Source organism: Ambystoma mexicanum, chromosome 5p, assembly GCF_040938575.1.
Source record: "Ambystoma mexicanum isolate Mex_15411 chromosome 5p, UKY_AmexF1_1, whole genome shotgun sequence".
Classification (NCBI taxonomy): Eukaryota; Metazoa; Chordata; class Amphibia; order Caudata; family Ambystomatidae; genus Ambystoma; species Ambystoma mexicanum.
This window is the reverse complement of record NC_090930.1, coordinates 928,123,728-928,146,011: the sequence shown is the minus strand read 5'-3', so window position 1 is coordinate 928,146,011 and position 22,284 is coordinate 928,123,728. Positions and strand designations below refer to the sequence as shown.

The 22,284-nt window shown below is 46.0% G+C and overlaps 1 protein-coding gene across 1 annotated transcript in view; it reads right to left on the bottom strand.

The window, feature by feature from the left end:
* LOC138481293 (thread biopolymer filament subunit gamma-like) overlaps positions 1-22,284 on the bottom strand; it is a 42,906-nt gene that overhangs the window by 16,318 nt on the left and 4,304 nt on the right. Inside the window, exons 2-7 of the mRNA XM_069613362.1 lie at positions 15,915-15,975; positions 13,473-13,568; positions 11,847-12,023; positions 9,643-9,768; positions 5,438-5,658; positions 4,620-4,666 (exon numbers count right to left, since the gene is read on the bottom strand). Coding sequence (XP_069469463.1) covers positions 4,620-4,666; positions 5,438-5,658; positions 9,643-9,768; positions 11,847-12,023; positions 13,473-13,568; positions 15,915-15,975 — 728 coding nt within the window. The remainder of the gene's footprint in view (positions 1-4,619; positions 4,667-5,437; positions 5,659-9,642; positions 9,769-11,846; positions 12,024-13,472; positions 13,569-15,914; positions 15,976-22,284) is intronic.

The following is a 22,284-nucleotide window of genomic DNA, read 5'->3' as shown; positions in this document are numbered from 1 at the left end:
CACAATTCAAGGATCACATAGACGTCCTCAGGCCTCGTGGCTAGGTAATTCCCACCATGGTCTTGACTATTCCCACCAACACAAATCAGGGACAGACCACCTCTATGGTGAACATTGTGGTAAGTGACTGCATCTCTCACTCTGTAGGTAGAAATGGTTTAGCAAACTTTAAGTGTGAATATTTAAGCGCAACTTATCAAGGGCTTCAGGAAAATCTTGCAATACAATTGATGGATGTACAATGCACAGATAGTGAATAATGGAATCATGTTATTTCCCAGGGAATCACCCTATGATTGTGGGAAATTGTCAACGTTCTGTGCATATGTGCACTCTCAAATTACACTTTTGAAATACTTAAAAAGGCACTTGGAAATCCTTAGAGGATACTTCTAAGATGCCTCTGACAAGAGTGGGGAATCACAAGACGGCCGGCGTGAGCATGGGTCAGAGAGAGCAAAGACTCTGGACAGTTACAGCTTTGTGTGTGCTGTGCGGAGCCTCTGAGTTCTATAATGCAGTTGGCGCCTGCATTTTGACCAGGAACACTCTTACTCAGAGGATTTAATGTTGCTCTGCTTCCACCCACCAGCACGGTTACTAGTTCCAAAATGGAGACTTCACTTGGTAAAATGTTTTCTTGGTTTCTTCCAAAGGGACTGTGATGTGGTGGAAGAGTCTGGATTGATAGCGTGTGCAGAAGACGATTATCACTTGTATCCCCGCCCCATACCGTTAGTCTCGGGAGGATAGCTCAGGGGCAACGTGCTCGCCTTGGAAGCAATACGCCACAGAGCACCACAGGTTCGATCCCCGGTCCATGCTTAGAAACCTCTGGGTATTAAGCGTGTTATAAATAGCCTATTATATCATATCATTATTCCCATTCTCTAGGGAAGGTTCACTTATCTCCCTGCAACTCTTCCCACTTATGTTCCAACCACAACTCCCGAACTCCTGGGCTGCTCCCTCGCTTGTAGCTTGGTCTGTGCTATGTGGCATCCAGCTCTAGTTGAACATCTTTCTGTGGGATGATGAGATCAATGCCGGTGGCTCTGTCCTTCGTGCCTCAATCGCTCCTGCACGGGTGCACGCATATTGCCCACCAATAGTTCTAGGACTCCACACTGTCCACGCCTCAAGGCACCCAGGAATGACAAGCCACAGCCTCCAAGAGGAGAAGTAAGGGCACACACTGGTCTGACCAGGTGGAATGCCCCACATTCTCCATGATCATTCACCACCTTGCCCTATGGTGAGAATGATCAAGGGGGTGTCACTTAAGAAGCTCACGGTTTCTGTATCTGATAGCTGACCACATTTACAAAACCTTAATGCAACTCATCAACAGTATCTCAAATGTATGCCACTGTCAATTAAAGCAAATAGTTTAAAGCAAAAGAAAGTAGTTAAATTAAAAGAAAACCTAAGCTGGGAAGACATTACAGGGGGATAACTCTCCCTTGCCTCCTCACACACACACACACGTGTTTTAAGGAAAATCTAGTAATTTAGAGGAGTGTAAATCAGTGTAAAATATTAATTTAGCAATGTTCCTTTTAAGACTACAAACAAATAATTCCTATTATGCATAGCAGCTGTGGTCAAGATGACCCTAGGCCAAAGATCTGTTGCTTCTTACTGCCTGCCTCTACAATGAGGATCTGGTCAATGGGGTCGATGAGGGTCGCGGGGGTTCATGGGGGCTAAATGCTATATACCAGAGCCTAACCCCTGAAAAATGGCGACTGAACCCTGGATACATGAGCCTAAACTCAGAGGGCAGTGTCATAAGTCCTGATGACACAATAGTTCAACCTCTTAAATTAAATAATATTGGAAAATTCAAACAAATGTCTTAAAGCATAAACTTTGGGACCTGCAATAGAAAAGGCATGGTCTTCACTGTTTTAATGGAGGTCTAACAGCGTGTTCCAGTAGGTGGGGGGTTTCACACTGACGTGTCACATATGCAGACGTCAAAGTGGGCGGGAACTAAAGGGTACGGCGAGTCATCGTTCCCTTACTTTATGTGACCCAGAGCACAGTTTGAGGAGGGCAGTGAAGGACACCTTTATTTATTTTGTAACTTCTCTCCTACTGGTGATATGAACCTGGGCCCTGCTGTTAACCCTCCAGTGTCACACCATGCTGGTGCTGGGTTGTTCTTGTTCTTTTATATTGAATGCCTGGGACATAATGTTCATTGCTGAGCAGTCACAAGGCCTCGCTCGCCACTGATCGATGTCTTCTGCCATGAATCAAGGATTGCCGCAGACAGTGTCTGTACAGATAATGGGCCGGGGTGTGCGATTATAGCCCTAGGAGTGTCCATTAAGAGGTGGGAATGGTCGGTGACTGGACGTGGGAGGCTGCTTAAAGCTGCATGATGTGGGGCGCAATGACCAACTAATGGAGGTTATTTTAATGCATTTTCTTTCAATGTGTTCTCGTATGTCTTAATAGTACTGTTGTAAACACAGCAGTGTGGGGTGGAGTGGAGAAAAGGAAGGTATGGTATTTGAATTGTGTGGGAGTTGGGTTGAGTATGGGATCTGTGGGGCGCACAGGGAGGTTTGGGGGGTTAGAGGGTGAGTAGAAGGGGCGGGCCAGAGAAACATAGTTTCACTACTCTTCTTTTTACTTTTTACACTTCGCCCACTGCACACATTGCTCCTCTGAGGGTTCTCCTTTGGCTGCTAGTGTCTGCAGGTAATTCTGCTAGGGCCAATAAATAAAACGTGAAGTTTCCATGTTCCATGCTCAGCATCTAATACAGGGATGTCATTTAGGGGTCGCCAGTGGTCACACAAGCGACCCGTGAGGTCTCCCTTGCTACCCCTGTGGTCTCCCTTGCTACCCCTAAACAAAAACAAACAAAAAATCTTTGATTTCTTTTTTTGTCTAATTAAATCGAGGATCCTGGGCTGTGGACAGCAGCATGTGGCTCTTTGTTTCTGGAGTGTCTGGTTTTCTGATAGCTATAGCCGTCAATATAGCTCCCTGTGCTGCGCGCTCGCTGCTGCAATGTGTGTGTGTGATCTGCAGGTTGCCAGTTTGACTCCCGGCAAGGTCAACTCAGTCTTTCATCCTGCTAAGGTTGCTAAATGAGTACCAACACAGGTTGGGTAATATTGTGTGTATATTTGTTGTATATGAAGCGCTTAAGCGTAAGTGCTATATAATAACACATCATTGTCGTTTGGCCTTGGATGTCTGCTTGCATTCACAGTAATTTGGTAATACGGGCCTATATGCGTTGATATTAATGATACACATGGTGATTCATTCTTGAATAAATGTACATCCCTTTACAGTGATATTGTAACCATATTGTTTGTAGTGTACTTGGAAACAATGCCATGTGATGCCACTTTCTGCTTTGTCAGAGGGTGAAAGGTCGTGTTCCATCAATTCTTGTGATGTCACTTTGGGGTGGGGTCAAATGACATCACTTCCTGTGATGTCATCAGAGGTCAAGGGTCATGTGATGTCACTTTCTCTACCTGTGATTTTGGTGAAATGACGTCCCTGATCTAATACATGCTTGAACAATGCAGTCACTATGGCATGTGGGACAAAAACAGTGCCACTCCTTTAACGTGCCACATTGCCCAATCGGATGTGAAACACCAACATCATAAGCGTACTTCCTGTTTCAGCCACTTGGAGCAATAAAAGGACTGCACATAAACTTACATTTATAGGAAATCGCGAGTGGCCACTAGCGTTAGGGAAGCCCCGGCAAAGCTCCTCTTCAAAAGTGGTTTGAGGAGATTCGTGGGGAAAGAATCCAATAAGGCCAGTTCTTTTTATCTTGGACTATTAGGTGTTGCTTGCAATGTCTATAAGACGAAACTGCTGCATTGAAGTACAGATAGGGAGGAGGGGCATATGAGGAAGGGCACAGACACTGCGCGTGTTGTTTGGTTATGTGCCCACCCATTGCCTGCCCATGGCCAGGCTGACCCTATGATCATTCCCACCCATTCCTGCCCCAAACACCTCCTCATGGGAACTCTTTGAGCTCGCTTTGATCAAGTCTTACTATTAGGCTTTGCCTTCAAAGTGAGTGCCTGCCAGAGGTTGTTCAAAGCAGTCGTCTGAGAGGTAAATACTTCACGGGAGTTGTAACACTACTGGTGTAACAAAAATGTCTTACCAGGCGATGTACAAACACTCTGTGTTTACTTTACTGACGTCCTGTTAATAAACAAGCCTTGGCAAAGCCACTGAAATCCTGTTAAAACAAGCATAGGCAAAGCAAACATTTTCGCCGTGTGCATACAATTTAAGCTTTTGCCAGGTGCTGCTATTCGATACCTAGGTACATGCACCATTTTGCACCTGCTATCAACAATGGGTAGATAATACCACTACGGCTGTGCCTGGCAAGTGCCTTTCCCATGCCTACACAAAAGCCCAAACTGTTGGCTTTACCAATGCTTGTTTTCTAATTCTATCCACCACACCTCCGCAAAATACTCAGCAATAAGTAACTTCCACTTGCCTCAAACAGGCCATTTCCTCATCATGTTTTAACATTCATTATTGTACAGCTGATCACGTGTGGACAAATATGTTGTTAGCATTCTGGTATGACATCTTTCTTAACTTACACGTGAAGGTGAAGCAGCCGCCGGAAAGAGACTCGAGTTCCGGAAATCTGTAAGAGAGCAGCAAAGCGCATGTACTAAGTTTTGCTTCTACGTCACAGCAGCAAAGTGCACCCGCCATCACTGACATGCTCGCCGCATGTCCGCGTCTTCTTCACAACTGACATTAGTGTTCACAGAAACATGTCACAGTACTTTAAAAATAAAAGACTTTATGCAAGAAAGGCAGACGAAACGTATTTAGGATAAATAGTACTTCAACCATACCTGCCAACTATACTTATTTCATCAAGGAGCAGCTGTTTTTAAGTCCTGACTTTTTTAGCCAACAGCACTTTCGTTTCAAAGCTGGGCCCATGCTTATGAGCAACAACAGAGAACCCCAAGTCCCAGAATGCAAATTCAGCCCTTCATCTGTGATGTGGATAGAATAAATGGCACATGGCGGGGCAATAAAGACTGCTATAAAGTCCAAAGAGTCAATGGTTGGTCTGAAGGTCATACATGGTCTTCCCTACTCTATCTTTGATTTTTTGAGGCTGAATTATGATGAAGGAAAAATACCAGACATGTTTCAGGCACTGCTCTAAGAGTTCCCACTTGGCCAAGGGTCCACAATCCGTGGATCTCTAGATGTTTTGAACCTCACTGTTGACTATGCTAGCTAGAACTGCTGGGAGATGTAGTCCAAATCATCTGTCGAGCCAAATGTTGCAGACCCACTGCACTAGGCTAAAGCATGCAGAGAATGTACCTGTGGGGGCCCATGCTGCGAAGCATTCTATCACTGGAGATCATATAGGATTAACACGACCACTTACTTCAGATTGTCACCCTCTAACAGACTCCTGTAGGTGGAGATCTCGACGTCCAAGGCCTGCTTGATGTCGAGCAGTTCCTGGTAATTCATGATGACCTTGTGTAGCTCCATTTTGCCCGATTCAATGGACGCTTCATAGCTGGCGATCTGTGCCTGGGACTCTGCCAAACCCACGGTGACACTGGCCGAGGCCTCTGCTAGCCTGCTCTCTAAGGAGCCGTTCTGTGATTCACAACATGGGAAATCGAGAGAAGTAAAGAGAAGTTAAAGGAAAGAAACAAAGAGATGAAGCGTTAGGAAGATTAAGATAAGAAGGAAGCAAAATAATCTCTTTTCTCAAATTTTCTGACATGTCAATGGCCCTCATTATGAGTTTGGCGCAAAGGGATACCGGGCACCGTTAAGGACATCGGTGCCGGTAATCCCTTTGAGCCCTACTACGAGTTCCCTTAGCGGGTCCCTTCCTTAACGCTTGGTTTTACCAGGCGTTAAGGACGGGTTTTCCGCTAAGGCGCTAAGGGAAATCAGAGCCAATAACGGTACCGCAATTTGCGGTCCCGTTATTAGCACCTTCCCCCTTCCCATTGAGCCCTATGGGGGTTCAAATGGGAATGGGGAATGGCTTTTTCAATGGGGACTTACCGGTCCTGCAAAGGTCGGAATAGACCAGTAAATCCCCATTGAACCAGGGCGGACTCGGTACCGGTATGGGAGGTAGTCATGGCGCTAATAGCGCCATGATCACCTCCATACTCTGAATGAGGCCCAATGACTGATTGGTGCATTTCTCTGAGCATGAAACAATAGCATAGCACATATATTGCCATTCGTGAAAATAGGAGCTCTGCATGAACCTTCACCTTTTATTCAATTTCTAGTGCAAATATTGAGTTCCCCCTCTGTGGACGCCATGAGGTTCGCTTGATGTTTTCATTGTTGATGACCTTATGGACCACTAAGATGATTGGCAATGAAGACATAGGAAACCGGTCCAGTGATTGGGTCATCCTGTAAACATTGGTGCTCTGGGGTGTCTTGTGTTACCAGCTGTTATTGTTTCTGATCTTGAACGGTTTATAATGTACCTGTGTCGCGTGTAAAGTTTAATCCTGATCCTGATTTTTGCTGCATCCAAATGTATTTATTTCAGAGTAGTTTTATAGGGGCAAACCTAGCTCGCGGCGCACTGTACATCCCGTAAACACTGAAATATTTAGGCATCCTGAAATGTCCAATCTACTGAAATGCAAAACCTGGCATAGAATTAAATGCCATGAAATAATGGAAGCCAGGAAATGAAGAGGCGGTGTTAGCAGGCAACCACAGTTCAGCAGCCAATGGCATTGGAAGTAACATTTCAAAGCAAATTGATTTATATGTTCTGGAATGCAACAACTTTTAATTAGCCAAATATAGTATTGAGCTTTACTAGTCACATTATGCCCATCATACGTATTATATTTAGGTAACTCCATGTGTGTCCATTCAAATCAAGCAAGGAGCTTAAAGTCCACATAGCAGCAGAAGACCAGAGGTTGAGTGCCTTAAGAAAGTCAGGTGAAATGAGATATTACATTATGTGCGCTCAGGAGGACACTATTTTCCTAACAATACTGTGGGCCTCATTACGAGTTTGGAGGTAGCCATGGTGCTAATAGCGCCATGGCTGCCTCCAAACCCATGTCTGGGTCAGGGTAGTCAGAATGATGACTTACCAGGTCATTCAACCTTGGAGGACCCGGTAACTCCCCATTTTGAAAACCATTCCCCATTCCCATTCGAGCCCCCATAGGGATCAAAGGGAATGGGGAAGGAGCTAATAACGGGCTCGCAAATAGCGGGCCCGTTATTAGCTCCCTGGTCCCTTAGCGACTCCCGCTAAGGGACCTCAGAATGTGGCGGTAAGGGGTTAACGGCACCAGCATCCTTACCGGTGCCGTTAACCCCCTACCGCCGTACTCTTAATGAGGCCCCTTGTCATACTTTCACTATCTCTCAAGTCCATTGTCATGCTTTCTCTCCAGCAAGATACACAGGGCCTGATTCATGGAATTATTGGCACAGAAAATAGGTCATTTGCGCGCTCAACTGCGTGCAAATCCGCCTTCGTCGATTCATGGAATCGAATGCGCTGTACTTTTCCTGGACTTGCATTCAGTTTGCGCTGGCTCGGCATGTCTGTGCGAGCTGTCAAGGGCCTTGCATGAGACTCCCAACAGAGTGTGGGCGTGGCTTGCGCAGAGGGCTGGGGAGGGGGGGTTGAACACCAAAAATGGGGAAGAACTTGAGAAAAAGTGGGTGTTCTGATGGACCGCCTGCAGGCAGTCCCTCGCACGCCCACAATTGCGCAGCACGAGAAGTATTCATGGATTCGACCGTGCAACCTCTCGGTTGGGAAATGGCCACGCAAGTCCTTAATACGATCTGCCACCCGAAGGCAGGCGAAAGTAGACATGCGCATTTTTCTTTCTGCGCGCAAGCTCGTGCAGTGTCCTTCTCGGTGCACGGCCCATGCAGGATTTCTGAATGAACTTCCATGAATCGTGCCCACAGTCTTATTATCAAGCCTACCCGCAAATGACTGGTGTGCTCCCCCTTTTAATTTCCTTTTTGTCAAACCCCTAAAATCCCTTTATTATGGCCCCCAAATACCCAATGTCACTCTCTCGTCCCAAAATTCTGGGGTCATGTTACATCGATATCAAATTAATTTGACCTGACCTTACAGTACCCTTAATCTCTGGTGTCAACTTCTGTCTCATTCTCCCTTGTGTCACACTCCTTGCCCACAGTCGCGTTCCACCCGTAAACTATTAGTCCTATGTTACATAATGGGTGATCCTCGCCAGGTGGTGCAGATGTGGAGACCACTGGACAATAGGCAACGTCAATCATAAAAGCCTGAATTTATCACAGAGGATGGTGAGTGGGCAGGTTTGCATTTGCGTGCGGGTGCGTACTCCCTCCAAACTCAACTGGTTGTGAATAACAATTTGGTATTACAGAGCCGAAAGCCACTGAGAAAAAACCCTTAGAATAAAACCAGATTTGATCAATTCAGCAGAGGCACCAGCAGTTCTCCAAAAGACATGAAGCATGTGGGAAGCCCCAGATGGCCGTCCCACACCAGGGGAGGTGTGTGTAGAGGCCCCTTTCTCAGGGTGGCACGGCAGCTCACAAGAACACCAGGTTCTGAGGGGAAACGAGCAGAAATGGCCAGGCCGGTGGCATAATCTGATCCCCCTCCCTCCCTCCGCCATCCACCGTCTGGGTGGAATGGGATTGCCTTCTGCAATACCACTCGGCCTGCACATTACCACCAAGCGGCTATGGTTCAACAATGCAATACAGATGAAGTGGCATGCCCCCAGGGTATATACTCCATGATATCCTGCATTCATCCCACACCATAATATTACGGTTTCCCTCCATGAAGTTCTTTCAGTCATGAGCCCAGCACCCAACCAATCCAGCCAGGATCACGGAAACCAACGCAAGGTCCTCACACCCTGGTGTTATAGCACCTGAAATGACCCACCACTGCCCCAGTGCAGAGCACCCACCTACCTCCCAATTATAATTATAATGGGTTATTTATAACGCGCTTAATACCGAAGAGGTTTCTAAGCGCGGGCCTGTATTGTTCTGCGTCATCTTGCTTCCACAGGCTGTGCACATGGGCGCTGTAGAGTGCTTTGTCATTTCCTGAAAGGCAGGTGAATAGCCACCTGTGCCCCACCTTTGATGCACTGATGCGCCACTCATCAATTAGTGAAGGAAGGTGGGAGCTCACGCATTGTTGGCGATGACGCACTTCGCCTGTCCTGGGAGTCGTTACAGGGAGGTTCTAATTTCTCACTATTCACGAATGTTGATGTCAGAATGTGTTGCCTTCACATGGAGGACTTCTAAAAGATTTAAAAAAGAGATAAAGTACTTTGTATGACACACATGCCGCGAGAAGAACATACAGACACCTCAAGAAAGAGCAGTGACAAAGTGCCAGGGTCAGACCAAGTCGGCATCTCGCGACTTGCTGTCACAGTTTGTGGGTGATTAATAGAACAACCCTGCAGATAGACTTTTGCCAGTTCCATTATGAATGGTTCGCAAATTGTGTTGCCTCATGTAGGGTCACGTCCATTTCCACTGCATAGCTCTGAATGCAAAACACGGCGAATGGGGGAAAGCTGCAGGCCCGCTTACCACTGACAGGAGCGTCTGGAGTTCCATGTACATGGATTGCATCTCTTTCTTTACTACTGTTATTTCTCCTTGCACCGCCGTCATCACTTCCGTGTTCTTCGCTGACTCGCCTTGAATCTCTGTCATCTAAAGCCAAGGGAAAAGCAGAAGGGTATTTAATGGTCACACAGTTTGCAATCAGTTTTTTAGGGTAACAAATGAAACCAATCCAAAAAATGTTTATGCTTGCTGTTCTCATACATGTCCAAGCAAGCCGCAGCAATATATGCTAGTATTACCATATAATAGCATCCTCCTATTGACATTGCCAGTAAAAATGCCTTGCCACAGTAAGAAAATATATGCAGACTGGCTCCCCCAATGTAGGCTAATATAGAAATGTAGATATCACTCATCATATTTGCTTTACCCTTAATTTCCAGGCATGCAACAGTAAGAAAACAAGTTTGGATTGGCTGCACCAATGTAGGCCAGTCAAGTCACGTAATAACACTTATATTGTTTGCTTCACCCTAAACCAGGCTGAACAAGTCCATAGCCCATGACGGGTTGAAACACTGAGTAAACCAGAAGTGGTGAAAGGACAGAAAGACACTGCAGGACTGAATGAGCCCTTGGCCCACTGGTGGCAGAGAGATCGGACATCCCACAAGGGGGTGTACGAAAAGACAATCCAAATAGGGAAAAGCAGGCCCACAGCCTACGCAAGGCTAAGATTGAGAAGCACCCAGAAATGACGAAGAGCAAACTTTATTTGTTTTGTTGGGAATAAAGACCTACCCCGGTCAGAGGAATGCATCCCAGCGGAATAGATAAGACTGAAACTATTTGGACTACCCAATGATGAGGACGTTGTATTATCTAAAGCAGAGAGATATTTGTCTTGCTGATTTGGATTTTGACCAGTCTACGATGCCTGGAGCTGGAAGAGACTGTGAGAACACTGTGGGTGTGGGTCAGAACACCAGCCACCACTAATGTTCCCAAGGGGGAGTAACACTATGCTAATCTCAAGCTTAGTATTTCTTTCTTTCTCTCTTCTCATAGTGGGAGGGCAGAATTGGTAAGCGTAGTTTTGACAGAGGACATATTTTGTTTTTGTGAGACGTCCTGACATGCACCTGTTTGTTGTTTTCGTGCATCGGAAATTCATTAGTGAAATAGGGCCTAGAGTAGGTTTTTTTCTTTAATATATTTTTTATTTTTTTTTATTTTTTATTTACTTGTGCATAATCAAAAATACATGATTTTTACAAGGCTATACATAGACCGAAGAAATCAGGCGTGTAATAAACCATCATGTTAAATCATGTCCTTTTGTCTGTCCCCTATGTTTGGCTTACCACAAGTGGCACCCCTGTTTGATCTGGAAAAGGTCACGCAAGGTTTAGAGTGGGAAGAGGAATCAGCCGACCCACACTTTTTAACGAGTGGAGATCATGAGTTTTTTTTTTATGCCCATTATATGCAAATTGTGCCTGCCCTCCAAATCTGTTATTGAAGACTTAAGGGCCATCATCTTTTGAAGCTGGGGAACCCTGCAAAAAGGCCCCAACCAATCCAGCCCTGAAGTCAGGTTACATTCCACTGAATTATCCTGATTTTCCACATGGAGGGGAAAAAAGAGCAGGAATACAGGCATACCCCAGGATCCCATGACTGTCTCTGATCCATGAGGGCCATCCAAATGAGTCTAAGCCATCCGTGCATGGCGTAGATCAGGAATGATGGTCGCCGTGAAAAAACATGGTGGCTCCAGCAGACTCTCAACGCTGGTTAGTACTTGCAAAATAACAGGTGAATCTCGGCAGAACGTTGTCTCTCCTCGAGGATCTGAACACTAACCCAGAGGAGAGGGACGCAAATTGCATGCACTGACTAGGAAACATAAAATGCAGGCTTGCCGCCGGAGTGCCCGCTCCATGTGGCAAATTCCAAAATGGTCCAGAGGCGTCTTCCGTGGATTTCTCCCATTAAAGGAGACTGATAATTGCAACATTTCCAAGTTAAAAAAATAACTCCTTGCTCAAGTGTCCACTAAAACATTTTGCTAAAGAGACATCGAATTCTCACCCCATCACCCTCTGTACACCCTTCAACCCTACTGCCACATCACCTCCAGCAATTTTGTGTGTCTTAGTGTTTGTTGCACTGCCCCCCATGACACAGCATTAAGCAAGAACATAGAGAAAGCAACCGCTTACCTTGGCATCGAAGAACCTCTGCGCGTCTTCTTTGTGCTGCCGAACAGATGCCTCATAATTGGCCCTCATGTCCATCAAGGATTTCGTGATGTTAAACGACTTGACCGCATCCACCTCGATGAGGGAGACGGACTTATCCGCGGAGGTGCCCAGCTGCGTCTGGAGAGTGCTGACCTCCTAAAGGGGAGAACATCAAGTTGGAATGACTGCTTTGTGGCTCAGAAGAACGCAAGGATGTGTACTGTGCTCTAACATGTGACACACTCAGGCGTTTTCAAGCTGAGGCCAGGCATTCACGATTGAGGCCTTTGCGTGCATTTGTGAATGACATGGGCAGTGCCAGTGTTCAACAGCATGTTTCATTCACTTCTGTTACAATTATCTTCAAATGGGATTCTATCAGTGGTAGACGTGTACCGAAGAAAGTAGTGGGACTGTGTGCTCGCCTGCTCGGCAGGGAAGAGGGCAGGTGTCAGCACAGTGCAACATTGCAATAGTCTAAGTGACCAGAAGTAACTAAGGCTCCCTTTACAACTTTACACGTTACATGAATGGACAAATCCTCTGTATAGAATGGCGATTATGTCCGTCAAAAGTAGAGGAATGGTAAACAGAAAAAAATAAAATGTTTGTCTATTTATCTGTCAATGTGTCTGTTTATTAACAGTACCTATCTATACATCTATCTATCCATCTATCTATCCATCTATCTATATATCTATCTATCCATCTATCTATCTATCCATCCATCTATCTATATATCTATCTATCCATCTATCTATCTATCCATCCATCTATCTATATATCTATCTATCCATCCATCTATCTATCCATCTATCTATATATCTATCTATCTATCCATCCATCCATCTATCTATCTATCTATCTATCTATCTATCTATCTATCTATCCATCCATCCATCTATCTATCTATCTATCTATCCATCCATCTACCTATCCATCTATCTATCTATCCATCTATCTATCTATCTATCTATCTATCTATCTATCTATCTATCCATCCATCTATCTATATAGCTATCTATCCATCTATCTATCTATCCATCTATCTATATATCTATCTATCTATCTATCCATCCATCTATCTATCTATCTATCTATCTATCTATCCATCCATCCATCTATCTATCTATCCATCCATCTACCTATCCATCTATCTATCTATCTATCTATCTATTTGTCTGCTGGCCCGACTCTTGCGCATGTATCCAGTTGGATGAAACCAAACTGTTGAACACCCCCACCCATCTCTAACTTGGACCCTAATGTCTTCACCACATTCCCTGGCACACAGGCATTACCCCGGCCACTGAAACCATACCTTCTGTAGGGCCTTGTTATTAAGCAGTCCTTACTCAGGACACCGTTCTCTCTAACCTAAAGTAGCACACACTAACCCATTGTAATACATCACTCTAAGTGTGGACCCAGCAACATGTGTGGTGCTGTAAGAAACACCCGAAATAAACACATACATCAGTGCAAGGGTATATAAAGGCAGCAGCGAGCAAGGCAGTCTTCTCTGGAGCTGCACTATTAGCAACTCCTTGTTTCGTGTTGTTATTTTGTTATCTTGCTAAGTGCAATGGTCGTGTGCCCTCTCACCTCTTGTTGTGTCTTCTTCACATAGTCCAGCTCGTCGAGGGCGGTGGTGTACCTTTGCTCCAGGTCAGTCCGCAATTCTGAGGCAAAATCGATGTCCTGCAATAGAACAAAACGTTTCAAAACTGGCGGCACGTTTATTAAAGGACACGTGTTAGTTTTGGGCCACCTATGAACCGAAATGATTGCATTAGAGTACAGCTAGGGGAACATGGCATATGAGGAGGGACACAAAGATTGTAGGAGTTGTTTGGGTATTTACCCAACCATTCACTGTCGCCATACTAATCCCTATGGCCATTCCCACCCACTTCCTGCCCAAAACACATCCTCCTGGGAACTCTTTCAGCTCTGTTTAATCAAGCCTTAACATCAAATCGTGTGCTTGAAGTGCCTTCCAGTGTTTTTTAAAAGCAGTCTTCTGAGAGTTAATGGCTTAATTGGAGCTTTAAACCTGTTATTGGTGTAATAAAAATGCCTTAACCAGGCCTGCCTGCAGCCACTTGATTTAGAAGCACTGTGTGTGTGTGTGTGTGTCCTTCAGTGAAGTCCTGTTAAAAACAAGCATTGGCAAAGCCAACAGTTTTGGCATGTTTACCAGTATTAGGCATTGCTACTATATGCACAGTTACTTACACCATGTTGCTGCTGCTACCATTGATGGCCAGTTAATACCACCACGGCAGTGACTGGCAAATGCTTTCCCCATGCCAAAATAGTTCACAATGCCAATGCTTGTCGTTTATGTTATTGGCATCAGTCACTCTGTTTTGATCATTCTTCTCCATACAGTCTCAGGATACATCAACTGGTGTACAGGATGTGGTACTCCGACAGTGCTGCACGGGTAGACAGACGGGGTGGACGCACTGATCAGGTGCTGTAAATTATTCCTATTGGCTGGCAAACACATTACATCCTTTGGCGTCCAGAATGCATTGATACAAAGACAGACACTCCAGCATGTAAGAGTAGGACAAAACATTAAACAGCAAGGAACACGAACCGGAAAATCCTGAGCAAAAAAAAAGTCTTCCGATAAAATAATCTGGTCCTCCACACGAGAACCAGGACACTTTTTTTTACGAGCATGAAGAAGAGTTGGGGTGCACACCTGCTGACATAGTACTCTGCATACTGTGCATTTTAAATTGGGGGTGGGGGGGTTCTCTCGGGAGAAAGTTTTGAGTACACTGCATACCTTCATTCAAGGAATATATCTGTGTTCTGCGTGGATTTTGCAGTGCAGGGCCTTCGCATTAGATTCGGGACTGCGTGCCTGGCAACCAACAAGACTAATGTTGCCGGGCTGCAGTTACCTGCATTGCTAACAGTTTGGCATTTTCATTAGGAGGTTGAAAGTCATCTGTGAGCTTTTACTTTTTGCCATAAGCTCGCTTCAATGGACAGATCATGCGATCGTGTTTATGTTTCAAGATAACGAAATCATGTTTGGCCGACACACCCGTGTGGCAGTGTTGGATCTACGTGATCCGGTCGCGGCCGGAATGTTTGCATGAGAAAGGTGCGAACTACCAAAAGTTTGCACCTTTCTCATGCAAACACACGTACATAACCACCCCCCCCACCCACAACACACCCATGACACACCCCCCACCCACAACCTCAACACACCCCCACCCACACCCCCAAGATAAAAAAAAAACCCACTTACCTTCTTCTTCATGCTGGGTCCCTGTGGTGCCAGTTCCCTTTCACTTCCGTGATCGGGAACCAGTGCTGCAGGGTCCTTTTCTTTTCTTTTTTTTCATTTTTTTTTTAAGGAAAGCGGCAGAATTCCCCCGGAGGCTTAATGGAATGCTCTGGTGACAAGAAGCCAGCCACATCCTCATCCCAGCCTCCCCTATCCAATTAGTGCAAATGGTACAGCACATGTTGTATGTGTCCAACATGGAGAGAAAGGGATGCATTCTGTTGGCCAACCCTTTCATGGGCGCGAGGATAAAGGGTCCACCTTGTAAGTGTGTTCCTGGGGACAGAGCATGGCTCTTTGCCTGGGGCAATCTCTGCAAGCTGCCCTTTGCCCCCCAGCCCCTTCAGGGGATACCCTTACTGTGAGAGGCGCAGAGCAGGCCTTGGCTTGGCTGGCTGCTGAAACCCTGATCCTGGCATGATCCTGGCATGTCACTTGAATCCTTCTGGCTGGTGAGGACTTTTGCTCCCAGATGAATAGGTGCCCACTGCCCTGCACTGAACCTGCCTGCTGGGTTCCCTGGGAAGTGGGCATATGCATGAGGCATTTCCCACACACCTTTGCCTGATTGGGCTTTCATGCAGATTTCATCTGATTGTCTGTAGACTGGCAAGGACTACAAGGACTACAACGAGACCACCTGCCTTGAGACCGAAGGTAAGCAGCCTGACCCCAGACTGCTCTCTTACACCCCTGAAATGCTTTGCCAGAGGGACCAGAGACATTCTTACCTTTTTCATAGCTGCGATGTCAGCCTCCAGTTGAAATTTCACGCCCGCCTCAAAGTCATACCTGGAGAAAGAAAAACGTTGAGCATTTGTCACATGTCACACAATACAAACATGTCAAAGACGAAAGACCGCCAGCCCCGCCAGACAGTGAGCAGTTCCTGAGACTAGAAGAACATTCCCACAGGTGGCGCATTCTGATAAAACAGAGTGGCACACCCGGTTTCATGTATATAATAGAAGTACTTTCTATGTCAAAGTGCTGAGTGGGAAAGTAGCACAATAAGACAGACTCGTGTGGATGACAGAGTTACAGAAAAAGGCCTTACTTTCTGTAATACAAAAGATGTTGCATTTATAGGAAAAAATAACCAAAGAGCATGCTGAACGCAACCTTTAATAAATTGCACATTCTGGGCCCGATTCATGGAATTAATTGCGCCGAAAATAGACTACTTGCACCCAAACTGCGCCCAATCTGCATGCGCAACTCTGTTGATTCATGGAATCGAATGCGCACCACTTTTCCTGGACTTGCATGGATTTCATGGTGGCCTGGCACGTCTGTGCGAGTCTTCGAGGGCTGTGTGCAAGACTCCGAGCAGAGGGTGGGCGTTGCCTGCGCAGAGGGCTGGTAAGGGGGTTTAACACCAGAAATGGAGACTAACTTGCGAAGAAGTAGACATTCCATGGAGCGCCCTACAGGCAGTCCCCTGCACGCCCACTATTGTGAAGCAAGAAATGTATTCATGGAATCGATCGTGCAATGTGTTGGCTGTGAAATGCCCACGCAAGTCCTTCATAGGATCCGCCACCTGAAGGCTGGCGTAAGTACATTTGCACGTAGGATTTTCAGCACCCAGGTGGGATCACATGTCAGATTTCGGGATGCTTGTACTCAATCGGGGATCAGATGTAATGTAGGGGTGCACGTAAGCTGTGTAGTGGGGTACAGGAACGTTTTACGTGGGTTTGCACAGCAATTTCCTGAGTTATTGCAAAGTTGCAAATTTTCATATGCATTTGGCGGGGTGCCAGATACAGAGCTGGGAGACCCCGTGCAGGTTCCCCGAATCACAGGCCTTCTTACGGGGGATGCCACGCACTGTTCGAAGGGTGTGTGTATTCGTGCCTGGGGGAGTGCGCAGAGGTAGCTGAACTGGCAGTTTCCTGCTTTGCGTGTGGGCGTGTCGGGGGGTGTTCCAGCCGGGACTTGGGATTACGGTTACTTTGCGCAAACAGTTCCATGAATACGCTTTGTGCGCATTTTTCTTTCTGCAAGCAGGCTCGCGCTGTGACCTTCTCAGTGCGCGGCCCTTGTGCGATGTCTGTGCGAAATTCCATGAATCGGCCCCTCTGGAAGAATTTAACCTGAAGATCAGAAGATGGGCAGAAGTTAACAGGAGTTTCTGAAGTGAGACAGATTGATAAGGCCTCCACACTTGGACCAGATCGCAGTATGTCCCTGCTATATGATTCATTCGCACTCGAATTCCATTATAGACCTCGTGCCCGATTCATGGAATTATTTGCGCGGTAAATAGGGATAATGCGTGCCAAACTGCATATGAAATCTTGTTTGTTGATTCATGGAATAGACTGATTCCTACTTTGCGGGGACTAAGCGCAGGCTTGTCATGTCTCTGTCTGCGAGTGGGTGAGCCCCTTGTGCGAGACACCACGCAAAGCGTGGGCATGGCTTGCGCATAGGGCCAGGAAGGGGGAAGGAACACGTAAAATGAGGAAGAAACAAGGGAAAATGTGGGTGTTACAAGGGACAGCCCTCAGGCAGTCCATTGCATGGCCACTATTGTGCGGATCAGTACGTATTTGTGGCTCCGGCCGCGCAACCTCTCGGCAGGGAAATGGCCACGCAAAGCCCTCATACTATCTACCACCCGTAGGCAGGCTTACAGACCCTTGCACATAGAAGTCACAACGCAGAGGTAAAATCGAGTGTTGGGTTTAGGGGTGAGTATACGCAGCCGGGGTTCCAATCTGTCTTGCTGTGCGCGTACGCAGTGTAGCGTGGTGCAAGGTCGTTTTAATGGGGTTCGCGCGCAGATTTTATGAGATTTACGATAAATCGTACGCATGTTTATTTTATTTTATCAAGGTATCGGTAACAGTTACGGGGGATACTGCGCTGTTTCCCCGAGTTGCAGGCCTGCTTGCGGGGGACCCCACACACTGTTTTGAGGATGCATGTATTTGCGCCGGGGAGCATGCAAGGTAGCTTTTTCTGGATGTTTTTGCTTTGCGTCGGGCGTCTCTGGGGCATTTCCGGCCATAACTTGCATATGCGGTTAATTTGTACAAACAATTCGTTTCATTTGGCCCTTTAACTTGAGCCCAGAGCCATTGCCACCTGGTAATGCCCTTGGAATTAAGCATTTTTACTTAACAATGTTACATTTCACCGTGTACAAAACAGGGGGTGGATAAACAATTTGACACAATTTATGACCTGATGATGATTATGACATCTTAAACTTGATTATGCCAAAGGCAAGATATGCTGCACAAAAAGATGCTGCAATGGACTCCAATGTAAGTTCTTGTCCCATGAAGACAATTCTAATTGACTTGTTAAACCTCGCCTCTGTGGTACTATATTTGCCTTAAATATCACAAACGTTTCCAATCTGACAAATGCCCTGTGACCTGGACACAGCAGAAGGTAACAGTGGCAAGGTCAACACATGCAGACAGCCTTAGACATGTGCAGACCAGCACATTAATAACCTATGCTGTGTGATGTTATCTTATGTAACGTTATTAGGATGTATATGGCACAGGGCGGGCATGTTCATGCTCTCTTGTAGCCAATGGGATGGGACACTGTGCCAGTGAACGGGCTGCAGAGAAACCAGTCACATAAAAGTGATTGCATTCACTGTTTACATTACATTTCACCACATTGTTTAAATGCCTTTCCTCAAAAATAAGTTTGTTTTCATAAAATGTACAATATCATCTATGTATTAGATAAACATAAGAAATCAATAAAAACAAAAAGTGGAAACATCAGAAAGATAGGTAGGTAGGTAGATAGGTAGGTAGGCAGATAGATAGATGGATGGATGGATGGATGGATGGATGGATGGATGGATGGATGGATAGATAGATAGATAGATAGATAGATAGATAGATAGATAGATAGATAGATAGATAGATAGATAGATAGATAGATAGATAGATAGATAGGTTGGTGGGTAGGTAGGTAGGTTGGTGGGTAGATGGACAGACAGGATAGATAGATAGATAGATAGATAGATAGATAGATAGATAGATAGATAGATAGATAGATAGATAGATAGATAGATAGATAGATAGATAGACAGACAGACAGACAGACAGACAGACAGACAGACAGACAGACAGACAGATAGACTACCACCGTGTTGAATGTGTTACCTTTAGAATGCGAAATCTGGGGGGAAAGTAGCAACTGAAATGTTGGTTTCACCATTATCTTTGCATGTGACAATGATCTCCATAGTTGCCCGTGACGACCCCCATGATAGCACCTATGAGCTTGATCACAGAAGCTGCAGCTCTAGACAGGCTCCTGGGAGATGCGCCTGCATACCTCGCTGCAGGCAGATTGCTTTACATCAAGATAGTTCTGTGCTCAGCCCTTCACGTCTGAGAGTTAACAAACATGTGCGAATGAGGTTTTAAACTTTGGGAGAGATTATTATCACTTGGGATGGTTGCAAGTTAGAACTAATGGCCCTTCCTGGTCTCAGCTTGAAACCATGACTTTGGGAGGGCAATTGGCATGTAATAACGCCCGATCCCTTGGCGTTCAACACTAAATGAGTTGCCTGAATCCAATTTTCAGATCGGCTGGGCCAAATAGCCGATAAAGAATGCAGATATTAGCTACAGTTTTTTTTCTCCAGCTGTCTGATGCTCACCAGCCTGACTCAAAGCACTAGAGTTGAAATGCAACTGAGAAAAATGGCGGAGGGTCTACGGAAAGGGGATATGGCTGAGGGAGATTGCAGATGAGAAAATGCTGGCGGGCAGGATCGAAGTATAGAGACTTTGGAAGGTGCTGAGCGGCACTGAGGAGATGCAGGGAGACATTAAGGGGCGCAGAAGAAGAGTGGGACTGCACGTGGGCAGGGTAGGGTGGAAGGCGTGTGAGGAATGATGCAGGTAGGAAGACTCAGCCCCGGGCAAGGATAAGGATGTTGCGCCTTGAAACACTTGTGTGTAGGCGCCTTATAAATGCCATATCATATCAAGGCAAGGTTGGCAGTTGTGGAGATAGTGCCAGGCATAAGAGGGCCACTGCTTCCTGCAAGGCCGCTGTCCCATGCATCCCCTGTGACTCTGACAGGATCCTTCCAGTCTTTTCAAGAGGTGTTCTGGGTGTTCTGTTCCCAGACTCGGAAAGGCTTATACTCCCAAGGGGCTGCCACATAGGCCCGTGTGCCCCAATGAGGAGCAGTTAAGGTCGATGTACTTGGTGTAGCTGGTACATGTAACCAACGTTTTAACCAATGTTACCGACCCAATGATTTTTTGAATGCACCTTTTCCACAAATGTTGTCATACAAATGCTCCTACATGTGTTTTTCAATAGTATTAGTATTACCCACTTTTGACCAATTGAATTTCGCTTAATGTTTTTTTGCCGCATTTTACCATTTTATTTAATCACAAATGTATGGATAGGGCTTTTGCCTTAGGTATTTAGGAAGTGGGGTTGGGGAGAGGGTTAAGGGGAGTCTGTGGCCTCCCCCTGTTTTATTGGGGTAAAAAAAGTGGTCAAACCGACAACAAAAATTAGGCAAAATGCAATTCTGCAAAAAAAAAGCGAGGAATCTTCATAGATGCCCCGTGAATCGAGGTACCAGCAGTGATGGCGAGATGCCCCTGTCCCCTGGGGAATGCAAAGCAAAGCCTTAGAAATGGCCGTGTCACGTTACATTTAACAATTAGCGAAAGACAGGCTTTTCTAAAAGATGTTCAGCATTCCCAAACCCGCTTCACCCTCTTTCAGCTCTTCAGGGTTAGTCACAGGGACGTCATTTCACCAAAATGCCAGGGGTAGCGGAAGTGACATCACACGACCCTTGACCTCTGATGACATCACATGAAGTGTTGTCATTTGAACCCACCCCAAAGTGACATCACAGGAAGTGATGGAACACGATTTTCCCCACTTGCTAAAACAGGAAGTGGCATCACATAGCATTGTTTCTAACTACACCACGAAAAATACGGTTATGATACCACTGTAACGTGATATACTTTTCATACAAGAATAGATCACCATGTGTATCATTAATATCAGCGCATATAGGCACATATTACCAAATTACTGTGAATGCAAGCAGACATCCAAGGCCAAACAATAATGATGTGTTATTATATAGCACTTACAAGCGCTTCATATAGAACATACAATATCACCCAACCTGTGTTGGTACTCATTTATCAACCTCAGCAGGATGAAAGGCTGTGTTGACCTTGCCGGGAGTCGAAATTGCAACCTGCAGATCACACACACATTGCAGCAGTGAGCACTCAACACACTAGGCTATTTTACCGGCTATAGCTATCAGAAAACCATCCACTCCAGAAACAAAGATCCACATGCTGCTGTCCTCAGCCTAGGAGCCTCAATGTAATTTTAGGGGTAGCAAGGGAGTTCTCACTGGCGATCCCTAATTGACATCCCTGGTTAGCCAGAGAACACGTTTTCAGAGTAGCTGAGCTCCAGGCGTGCCTATCACTCTGCCAGCTCAATGATATGGCGAGTAGCGCCGAGGCAGAAACGCAATCTATAATGTCCTTTAGAAAATATAACTCTTCTATGACGGTCCCCACACCGCACAATAGCACCCTCCTTGAGAGCCCTTACCCTAGCAGCTTCACCACAGATTCCAGGCGCAGGCCGACAGAATGCCACGGTGCCCTCTGCAGGCTGAGTATCTCACCCGATCCCATGTTTTCTTTCCATTCCAGTACCAGAAAGCTCAAGGCTACACGTTTTTTTAGAATGCAAAGAGAAAAACAGGAGTGTGATACTCTCACCTGACAAGTGGCAACGTGAACCCCCTGCAAGCACGAGCTGTAGCCCAGCAGGCAACACCCACTTGCCAGCCTCACGTGTGAAAAGTGAATGCTCAACATAATGGCATGACACTTTAAACATGGTGTGGGTGTCACACTCACAGCCCTCGTGTTAAAAGGGTAGTTCTAGCAGGGGCTCAGGGGAAGGATGCCTCAGACAAGGGGGTGGTGGGGTCTGGCAGTCCAATCCTATCAGATTAAGGGTCCCCCCGACATTTTCCCTTCAGAGTAGACGGGTCCCAGGCAGTGACAGAAGTGTATCAGAAAAGTAGTGAAACTG